Here is an 11,090-nt window from a genome sequence, read left to right as displayed (position 1 = left end):
CCCTATGCAAAATATACTCCCATGTGTAACTGGACCTTGGAGGCCCAGTGATGGGTTGAATGCTAAAGATGTGCACTCCTTCAAGTGCTTGTTTGTTCAACCTTTCGCTCTATGGGTTGTGCTGGCTACCAAGCAGTGCTGTTAAGCAAGGGATTTGGTACCCTTTTGGTATACACAGGCATCACCACAGCCACACGGTGTGTTGGAGGTGGAAAGGACCTGCTGCACACCTTCACTGGTGGGCTGGCCAAGCAGGCGAAGAGAGGAGCATGCGTGCTTACATCTGCATGGATCGGGGGTGATGGAGTCAGTGTGGGCATGGGGTGGCCAGACACATACCTGGAGAGAAACCATGAAATCAGAAGATCCTCGTGCATTGTATGTAGCTCCATCACCTGGTCCCTGCCTTCAGACTGACAGAGAAGTTAAAGCAGTTTTAAATCATTCGCCCATACTCCAACAAAGGAAACAAGTCAATATAAAAATCTACATTAGCGGCCCAGTGATGTGTCATGGTGATGGAGAGGTCTTGTTTTTCATACGCGGGATTTACAAGGAGCACGGACTGCCTTTGAATCTTCCCAGCAGAGCTAGGAGGTTGTATATCGTGTTTAACGTGTAACTTATGTTTTCCCACAGGCACCTAACTATCCAGAGGAACTGCTAGGATGTTCCGAGAAGCATTTTTTTCCACCCTCCTTTGTGTGGCTCTAGTTCCTCTCCATGCTCAGATTGATGGGGATACTGGAGATATCAGTCCTACCTCCTGTACAGGTATGAAGCAGATAGTTTGGGTGTCTCTCTCCTTTGCAGGCAGCAGTTTTACCAAAAACAGTGGCTGTGCTCACTTATAGAGCCTGCTCACAAGGAACTGGCATGTTACACCTCTCCTGCCCCTTTGTGTCCTGGGCAGTGCCCTGGGGTAGTGATCTGTTTGCAGGGAACACCGTCCTCCACCAAAACTCCATTTCTGGGTTTGCATTGGAGTGTGGAGCGGTAGAGATTGAAGAGCTGGGGTCTGCCAGTGGTGGCTTTGCAGTAATAAATACCAGGGAGTCTCCAGAGCTCAGCTCTGTATCTGATGTCAGAAAATAATCCACTTTGAATTTTACAGTTTTGGTACTTTTCAGTTGCAATGCAGAGGAGGTGATTTACATGGCCAGCCTGGCTTTGAAAAAAAAAAAAAAAAAAAAAAATTAAAGATTGATTCAGTACTGAGCAGATGGTAGAATTTTGAAGTCCTGGTCACTGGAGAGCTGTCTGACCTGAAGTTACCTGAACTTACTGCTAGTATCACACTTGGGTATGACCTTTTTGAAAATGTTTATAAATCAGAGAGCAACCAGCAACCTGGCAGGCAGGGCATTCATTTAGCCCAGGAGGCCAAAAGTCATACCCTTGCTCTTCTTCGTTCAAACCTGGCACTTAGTCCTCAGTTTCCTCATTTCCTCCAACTCAGGGGGAAATGACTCCTGATTAGTAAGAGCTGCAACATGTTTGCAGGAAGCCTCGTGCTGTTGTTGGCTTTCTTCACAACTCTATGTGCTATCCTCTATGTGCCGTCTATAGAAGCTTCTCGGTCCAGGTTTCTGGGGGGCAGTGAAGGGGGTGCAGCGGTGCATGAAGGGCTCTGACATGGTCTGAATAATTGTCTCCATGCAGAAAAGAGGAACTGCCCCATCAATGTGTACTTCATCATTGACACCTCAGAGAGTGTTGCTCTGCAGACTGTGCCTATCCAGAGCCTCGTGGATCAAATAAAGCGGTTCATCCCCATATTCATCGATAAACTGGAGAGTGAGCTCTACCAGAACCAAGTCTACATCACTTGGCAGTTTGGTGGACTTCATTACTCAGATGTGGTGGAAATTTACAGCCCTTTCACGAGCAGCAAAGACATATACCTCCCTAGGCTGTCCGCTATTAACTACCTTGGCCGGGGCACCTTCACGGACTGCGCTATCTCCAACATGACGGAGCAGATCCAGACCCAGATGGCCTCCGGTGTGAACTTTGCGGTAGTCATCACCGATGGCCATGTCACTGGCAGCCCCTGCGGGGGGATGAAGATGCAGGCCGAGAGGGCACGAGACATGGGGATCAAGCTCTTTGCGGTGGCCCCCAGTGAGAATGTCTATGAGCAGGGACTGCGGGAGATCGCCAACCTGCCCCATGAGCTGTACCGCAACAACTACGCCATCACGCAGAAGGACACCCTGGAGATCGATGTGAACACCATCGACAGGATAATCCAGGCCATGGTACGGAGTGACGCCCGAGGTGCAGGGAGTGTAACAGGGGGACGAGAGAAGCAGTGCATGGAGGAGGAGGGGGGGGATGCTTTCTGAGCGGCCCCGTGGTGGGTTTTGGCAGGACTCTAGAGAGCACTTTGAGCAGGGAAAGGCCTCCATTTTGTTTCTCTTCCTTTGTTATGTCCTTTCAGCACTAATGGGCCAAATGGAGTCTCGAGCATCTCTGATTTCTCTGGTTAGGTGCTTTACTGGGACTCCTTGGTTTGTGCCTGTGTTCCTCAGCACATCTCAGCATGTTCCTCAGCAGGCTGCCAGCCTAGTCCTGGCTCTTGCTGATAGCCAGACCTGTCCAGGGGTGCGTGGAACAGTGCACAGCGCTGAGACGTGCTCATCATCAGCATGGTCTTTGGGGCCTCACTGTTAATCAGGGACTATGCTGAGAAAATCTTTAAAGCCATGGGACCTTCACCACCTCCTCTCCTGTACTGTCACACACACCCCCAAGGGTGTGATGCTGTTTTTCTCTTGGGGCTGACCACCTTAACTGATTCTGTTCATCCTGCTTTCTCCTTTGCAGAAACACGAAGCCTACGGAGAGGTGAGTGAGCAGCATCTTTATGCCATTGCCACACAACACGGGTTTACATTGCCTCACTCAGAGAAGACCAGCTAGTACCCTGAAGCAGCAGGATGGATTTTGCGGTGACCTGCATGGGATGGGTCTCTGCCCACCTGTGGAATGGTGCAGAGCCTGGGGATCTATCCCTTTACCCAGCAGTTAAAATGGCAGGCTGGACTCTTCACTCTTTGCCTCCCTCTCACCTGCAATGAATTCAGGTCTATCGAATAGACTCACTGCATCACTTTGGAGGCATGTTTTCTAGGTGAAGCTCCTGCCTGCTGGTATCACATGAACAGGGTTTGGCATACGTATGAATGAGTGTGCAGAGTGATGCTCCAAAGGGCATTCATATCCCCTGGTAGCCCCAGAAGAGACAGCCCACCTCATCTGGTGCTTAGCAGTTTTATTCTTTCAGTTTGGGCTCAGAGCCAAGCCATAATGAATGCGCTTGTGGCAACTTTCTGATTTTAATTTATGGGCAGCATTTTTCTGCATGCTTGTTGCTGCCTCAACCCTGACCCAGCTGGAACCACAGTAGTTTTTAGCACTGTGGTCACGGGCAGAGGCATTTAGAGAGCCATGGTGCAGAGCTGAGCTTCAGGTGTGCGCTGGCTCAGCACATGAAGCAGCCAGCATGCTGCAGCGCTGAGGGTACACCTCCTCTTTAATTTGCTGTATTTCAGTGCTACAAGATGAGCTGCCTGGAGATTGCAGGTCCGCCTGGTCCCAAGGGATACCGAGGGCAGAAGGTAAGTCACCCTAACCTGTGGGAAGTGAATAATGCTAGTGCCTGCTCCAGACACTGCAGGCTGCCCTAGATCCCACCTTGGCTTCACAGGCATAGCACCTAGGTAGGAAGTAACTCCCCAGCATCTGTCTTGGGCCTGGGACAGTGCTGTGCTGCAGTGAACAGAGCACACAGCCCGCACTGGTGTCTCTTCATGTCCATGCTGAGGCTGGGGTGTTGATACCAGTGCCAAGAGGCACCCGAGCATCAGCTGTGCCAGCCACAGCCAGCACTGCCAGCACCTGAGGACAACAGGAGTGAGGCAGCAGTTGTCGCCAATTATCCCAACCTCAAGAGCAGATCTGTCCTATGTGCAGGGGGTCCCACTCTCCTGCCCCCACCCCTGTGTGCTTCCCTCCCCATACAGTCTTTCCCTGACTTCCCCAGAATAAAGCAGGTCCCGCTCCACCAGCACTCTGCCCCAGGCTCTGCAGGAGAGCCACTATGCACCTGGTACTCACAGAAATTGCCCTTTTCTCACACTCAGCACCAACCCTGACTTATGGTGTGTTTTTTTCTTTCCTTAGGGTGCAAAGGGGAACATGGGTGAGCCAGGATCCCCGGGGCTGAAGGGACGACAGGTGAGTGGTGGAAAGTCCCCCACCGCTGCAGCCAGCAGAGCTGTCCCCACGTTAGCTGGGGACTCATCTCTGCCATGTTTGGGCTGACTCTCCATGTCTTCTTCCCTTAAGGGTGACCCAGGTATTGAAGGTCCGATTGGATACCCTGGTCCTAAGGTAAGAATCCTATAGCTGATGATGGAGCTCTGTCCATTTGTTGATTCTTGGTTAACACAGGGGGAACTCTGCTTCTCCCTCTCCCTTGTGCATTTCCCACCCAAGACCCCTGGCACTCTGCTGCCTCTGCTCCTGCTGATTTCCAAGGACTAACACAGGGCTTTTCCTCTTTTGTTTTTGCCTAGGGTGTCCCAGGGCTGAAAGGAGAGAAGGTAAGAAAGAAGAGACCAAACGGCATGTCTGGACACTTGGGGGGGGTGGGAGGGGCACCTCTCTGTCACAAAGAGGGAGACTTCAGCTGTAATGGGGAGAATAACCACCCCATTGACATGTAATTGCAGCCATGGGGAGGGATTTCCAGGGGCATCCCTGGCCTGTCTCCTCCTTCAGGCATTGTTCAAGCTCCTGTGAAGTGGTGAGGTTTCTACATGTAAATGGGTGGGAGGCCCTTGTAGGCAGAGCGTCTGACCCCTGTCCTCTTCTTCCTCCAGGGCGAGATTGGATCCGACGGACGGAGGGTAAGAGAGGACATTTTCTAACTTGCATGTGGTTGCACCTTCCAACCTTTGAGTGTGTGTGTGTTAACAGACCGCTGATCCTTCTTTTTCCCCCCTTGATCCCAGGGTGCCGCTGGTTTGGCAGGCAGGAACGGCACTGATGGACAGAAGGTAACACCACTGGGGAGCACCCTGTAATGTCACTGCTGCTGTTTCATGTCTTTACCTACCCTAGCCTTCACAGGTAGTTTTGTTTATCCCATCCCACATGCTAGCTTTTTGTTCTGACTGAGGTTCCTGTGAACCTATTTGCACATTATTCTGTATGTCCGGTAGAAGTATTTGAGCTCTCTGGAGATTAATTGGTCCAGAAGTGCTATCCTTTTGTCAGCAAGTTCTCTGTAGGAACTAGATGTGTAACCCGACCAGCCCTGGTGCAGGAGGTGACATGGCCAGATCATTCGGGTGTAGACATCTCATCCCGGCTGTCAGTGACCCCTACTGGACGCACACACAGAAAGTTTTGCAGAGATTTGGCTTTCGAGGCAGTTTGTCACAGAATCTGAAATTTCATCTCTAAGCTACTGCTTGTTCCTAATATTAAAGCCCTAAAGCCAGGTTCAAGTACCTTGTAATGAAGTCCCTGAAGTCTTTTTGTCCCCAGTATGGTGAGCACAGAGGGTCACAGCCTCCCTTAGATCTGCATGCCGTGCAGATGTACCGCTGCGTGATAGCCTGATTTGAGATGATTTCTGCTGGCTTTGTCTGCTAGCCAGCAGACATGGGTTTTGCTCTGCACTTTCTTGTATGCCCAGCCAAGTACATCTGTGAGATAATGCCAGTTCTTCTTCCCACTCTTCGAATGCCTGCTGGAGCTCTAAAACACTAAAGTCCTTTAGTCCCCACCGCTATGTGAGCGGTCTAAGCTCTGCCAGCAAAACTGTTTCAGGGGACAGGAGAAGGCGGTCAGTGTTCTCACAGCGTCCGTCAGGCAGGGCAGCTCCTGTGAACCTGAGCTGCTCTGACTTGAGGAGCTAAATGGAGGACCAGCACAACCGTGGACATGGGTGACCACCAAATCCAGCCTCAAGGTCCACGGCCCAGGGCACAGGTGCAGGATCAGCCTGCTTGAGTTCCCACCAACACATACGTGGCGTTTTGACTGCTTTCTCCTTCTCCATTTGTCTCTGCACACCACACTTCAGTTTAAGGAATACCCTTGCTGTTTATTCTTTCACTGATCACGGGTACGGTCAGCGGATGATGTTAAAAAATAGTAACAGTTAACAGGAAAAGCTGTATTTTCCCTTCAGACACCTACAGCTTCTGTGTTTTCTTCTTTTGAATTCTGTCTCTCTAGGGCAAGCTGGGGAGAATCGGACCACCTGGCTGCAAGGGAGACCCCGGTGACAAGGTAGGGACACTTTCCTCTTTCACTAGGCACGTCAGGTGTATCGCCACAACTTTAGCTGCTGAATGAGTTGCACATGCAGAGAAATATGGCCAACAAGAGGTTACTCATCCATTTTCCAACCGATTGCATGATCTGATCCCAGGCCTGGGACCTCCAGAATGGGGAGCACAGCCTGAATTTTTTGTGCCTCCTTTCCATGGGCAAGTAAGCTGGGATCCCCCAGTGTCCCTCCCCTCCACGGAGAGAGGAGGACCCACTCCCTCCATCAACACTAGCAATACGTGGAAACTATTTCAGTCTCTAGAGCAACTTTCTAAGCCAGTTGATTTATTCTGCAGGGGAAGTGTCTCTTGTTGCCTCTGAAAAATTTTTCCCTAGGGCCCTGATGGCTACCCAGGAGATGCAGGAGACCAGGGTGAAAGAGGGGATGAAGGCATAAAGGTACAAGTGCTCTGAACAGAGATCAGAGTGTGGGCAGAGACCACCAGTGGGGACAGCTAAACACTGTTGCCTGCTTTTGCTCTTAAATCCTTTGTTACTCATGGATCCCATGGGTTCAGTCTGCCTGGGGTCTGGATCCCACCACCAAACACAGGAGCTGGCCCTGCTCCTTGGGCTCCTCGTGGTGCACAGCAACATCCTGATGATGCAGGCAATGACCATTGCTCTCTGGCTGTTTCAGGGAGATCCTGGCCGACCTGGTCGCAGCGGACCCCCGGGACCTCCAGGAGAAAAAGGAAGCCCGGTAGGTTCATGCAGCATTCAAACGTCCCCAGTGTCTTACTAAGGTCTGCTCCACATGGCATGGAGCCAGAGCAGTGTCAACTGTTGGTCATGGGGCAGCTGCAGCACAAAGATGACTGCTTGCCAAAGCATCCTGGTGATTCTGAGAATTATTCCACCATCATGGAGAAAGCACAAGCCCCTGGGTGGTCGAGTGAGCTCTCCTGCCATGCATGTCCCCACTGGTACAGGAGAGAAGAATGAGCAACATTGCTGCAGCTGCCCAGAGCAAAATGGGAATGGGTCTCGAGCATTTGTCCAGAGCAGAAAAAAGCAGGCAAAATAGACTTAGGAGGATTTACCTTTCTAGCCGATCTATTGCACTGCATCTTTCCCTTTCTTCCCATCCTCTCCTGAGTAGAAAGGTCCTATTTGGCCCTAGTTTCCCCTGCCACAGTCTCATTACTTCCTCAGTGTTTGTGGCAGTGCCAGGGTTTGCAGGATGTTTTACTTCATGTGAGTAAACTTTAACGACTAATTGCTCAGAGATCTAACATGGGCTTTACCTGCTGCACTTGACCTTATAGCCAAAGGGGTTGCTATACTGATGGCCAGTTACTTCAGACAGAGCAGAGGAAGCTGAAATAGCCCTCCAGCTTTGGGCAGGGCTGGACATCTGCTGTAAGGAAGAGTTCATCATCATCATTGAATCATCGAATGGTTTGGGTTGGAAGGGACCTTAAAGATCACCCAGTTCCTCCCCCCTGCCATGGGCAGGGACACCTCCCACTAGCCCAGGTTGCTCACAAGCCTTTGCACTGGTTGATGGAGAAAAGGTGACAGAGCATAACACTGCTCCAAGACTGGAGCTTCTGTGTGTAGCTCTGACATGTAGGCATGTGTGGAAGCCTTTGATGTGGGTGTGTGGAAGCATAAGTTGTGTGCTCACATACACATCTGCTCAGGCGTGACTGCTTGACACAGGACAAGAGGAGAGTGTGTGTGCACCTTCACCTCTCTTCTGATGAATTTTATTTCTTTTCCTTCTCCAAGGGACTTCCAGGCAACCCTGGAGCTCAAGGGCCTGCTGGAACTAAGGGAGTAAGAGGTGAAACGGGACCTCCTGGACCCAAAGGAGAGCCTGTAAGTGTCCGAATAGCTCTTGGAGAGTGGGCATACCATGGAAGCCTGATGCAGTTTCATGGATGAGCTCTGAGAAACTGCCCCATTTAGCCTGCCTGCCCTGGCCTTCTCCATCCCAAAAGATGTGCAGATGCTGATCTCCTTGTCTTTCCCTTCTTCATAGAGCAGTACTTCCATAATCCCAAGCCTGATGTTAACCATTTCAATTTAGAGAAGCATCCTGTATTTCCACATAACCACAAATGCCTCTGTGGATGCCCATGGGCCCTTTGGCTATACTCTAGGAAGTTCCCTAAACTTCTGGCTTCTCACAGGAGCTCAGAGTCAAGATCTGGTGGCTGTTACGGTAGAGCTCTCTGGAAAGGGCAGTGTTAAATTGCAGTTGTGCCATGACATCGACGATACCATGCAGACCCAAGCTAATGTGATGGGGCACTGTAAAATTTGGGGATGGGGTTGGAGATGACGTTTCCTGGCAGAATACAGCACCACAGCTCCACCAGCACCCAAGAGGGCAGAGAGCAGCTGTTTTGTGTCCTTGTGCAAGATCTGGTGGGACGAGTAACGCCAGACAAGCTGTAAGCAAAGCAGAGTCTTTAACCCTGAGGGAATGAACCACAAGTGCTTGTGGTCACTGCAGTGACCACCCTCCTGAAAGAATAGTCTGGCTGTGGCTTCCCAAAAGCCAAAGGCAAGATTCCCCAAGCAGTGCCAGCATGGGCATCCCTGCTCCTCTGCTGCCAGGCACATGCTCACTAAGGAGGCCAGGAGATGTCTCTTAGGCCAGCAGGAAGAAGGCAGGGAAGCCAGGTGTCACTGTTCAGGCAGCATCCGTCTTCACATCCCACTGATGTGACTTTCTGTGTCTGCCAAGGGTCGACGTGGAGATCCAGGGACAAAAGGCAGCAAAGGAACTCCTGGGGCCAAAGGAGAAAGGGTGAGTAAAGCAGCTACCTAGACCGTTGCAAATGAGCCCAAGATGCACAGGACTGGTGTGTGTGATGAGCTGCTGCCCAGCCATGAAGCGTCCAACACCAGAGATGGGAAGTGCAGATCCCAGTGGTCTCTGCACACATGCTCTGCTCCCACTGAGCCCACTGCCTGTCCTGGTGGCAGCAGGCACAGCCTCCTCTTCCAGGGCTTGATCCAGAGAAGGGATGAAAGGCAGAAAAGCTCAAGGATAAGAGACATATTCGGAGGGCGCGCTGCCCTGATGCTGTGTTTCAATCCAAGAAAGACCAGATTTGAGGACGGCACCATGTCTGCTGGCTCCAAGGAGCACCGCCATGCACACAAACAACATCGGAGACATCCCTGACCTGGAATATCTTTGCCCTCCTCACAGGGAGATCCTGGTCCAGAGGGTCCTCGTGGCCTGCCCGGCGAGGTTGGAAGCAAAGGAGCAAGGGTAAGCATGGAGCAAGGGTTGGTGACAGCCAGGAGGGAGGGAGAGGACTGCTGTTGTCTGGGACAGCTCTCCTGGCTTTCCTCCTCATGCACCCCTGCTTCTGTACACTCTTGCGTCTTGCTTTGCTTTGCAGGGAGACCAAGGACTACCAGGACCCCGAGGCCCTTCAGGTGCTGCGGGAGAGCCAGGCAATATAGTAAGTCATCCTGGGGCATCTGTGTGACCATGTCCTCCCTCTGCCCTGAGACCTTACCCTACTGCACTGTCCTCCCCCAAGGTGGCCCTGCCTGACCTTTTCTCAGGGAGGCTCAAAAATTAGCCCAGAGGCCGCCAGCTAGCCCTTACCAGGGCAAGGAGAAATTGCAGGACCCAGGAGTGCCCGCTTTTCCGTCACTCTCGGTCCTAGGTGTTCCCATGGTAATACAGAAGGGACTGTCAGAGCGGGTCATGGGGAGAGGGAAAATGGGGCTCCCTAGGCACCCATTTGTCCTGGGTCTGTGGTTAGTCCAGCACCCCACTGTGACACTGGTGCCATGACATCTGTGTACCTCCATGGGATGCGGGAACCCAGGTGCTGAATCAGTCACTGTCACAGTAACCTCACTGGGAGGGGAGATGGTCTCACAGCATCTTCTTAGTGGCTGGTTTCTCCAGCACAGTCCCCTGTGTGGGCAGGGAGCCACAGGGAACATCCTCACCCCCTTCCTCCACCCTCCCCAACACTCTCCTGCAGGGATTGCGTGGGGACCCTGGTGACTTGGGCCAAAGAGGTGATGCTGGACCACCGGGACCAAAGGTAAAACCTGAACGCAAGTCTGCATTTGAAAGGGTATTTTGGTGTGCTGGTTTCTTATCAGTATTCATAAAAAAAAAAAAAAAACAAAAAAACAAAAAAACCCCGACAATTTCAGCTGCAGAAACTTGTGTACCTTGGAAACAGTATGGCTCAAACCTGACCCTCCTTATGGGGCAGAGATGTATGTCTTGCTCTGGCCAAGGCAGCTCTGATTACACCCTTCACACCCTTCACCCTGCACAAATTAAGGGGTGTCGCTGGCATGTGACATCCCCAAGACCCTGTGAAGCCTTGCTCTGCAGGGCCATTCCCAGTCTCCCAGGGCCAGCTGCAGCTCCTGGTGGTGTCTCACCCTGGGAGAAGATGAAAAAGGCTCTGACTGTCTCTGGCACCGCCAGGTCAGAAAGGCTGCATTTGGTTTCTGACTGGTCATTTTTTTCTACCAAAGGGTGACAGAGGCAGACCTGGCTTTAGCTACCCTGGACCCAGAGGACCGCAGGTAAGCATGCCTCATCTGGCACAGACCTACTTGCCGAAGTCTCGGTGGCAGTTGCTGTTGGAGCCGAGAAGCCTGGGAGAAGAGAAGAGGAAAAAAAACGATCAGAGTCACAAAAATGTGGAGCCCGCAAAGGAGGTTGAACACCAGAACTGAACCTCGCCACGGCTCCATCAGACTCATGGCATAGGTGCTGGGGGCCCCAGCCTCAACGG

General features: G+C 51.8%; 1 protein-coding gene across 1 annotated transcript in view; it reads left to right on the top strand.

Moving 5' to 3' along the window:
• The first annotated feature begins 653 nt into the window (after positions 1–653).
• The window catches only part of COL6A2 (collagen, type VI, alpha 2), a 23,610-nt gene continuing 13,173 nt past the window's right edge, over positions 654–11,090 (top strand). Inside the window, 18 exon segments of the mRNA XM_010088179.1 lie at positions 654–774; positions 1,663–2,261; positions 2,830–2,850; positions 3,558–3,623; positions 4,189–4,242; positions 4,354–4,398; positions 4,584–4,610; positions 4,890–4,916; positions 5,022–5,066; positions 6,256–6,309; positions 6,688–6,750; positions 6,992–7,054; positions 8,086–8,175; positions 9,050–9,112; positions 9,521–9,583; positions 9,717–9,779; positions 10,317–10,379; positions 10,828–10,878. Coding sequence (XP_010086481.1) covers positions 669–774; positions 1,663–2,261; positions 2,830–2,850; positions 3,558–3,623; positions 4,189–4,242; positions 4,354–4,398; positions 4,584–4,610; positions 4,890–4,916; positions 5,022–5,066; positions 6,256–6,309; positions 6,688–6,750; positions 6,992–7,054; positions 8,086–8,175; positions 9,050–9,112; positions 9,521–9,583; positions 9,717–9,779; positions 10,317–10,379; positions 10,828–10,878 — 1,563 coding nt within the window. The 5' untranslated portion in view covers positions 654–668.

Source organism: Pterocles gutturalis, unplaced genomic scaffold (assembly GCF_000699245.1).
Source record: "Pterocles gutturalis isolate BGI_N339 unplaced genomic scaffold, ASM69924v1 scaffold1892, whole genome shotgun sequence".
Classification (NCBI taxonomy): Eukaryota; Metazoa; Chordata; class Aves; order Pterocliformes; family Pteroclidae; genus Pterocles; species Pterocles gutturalis.
The sequence above is the reverse complement of the archived record's forward strand: the minus strand, read 5'-3'. Positions and strand labels throughout refer to the sequence as shown.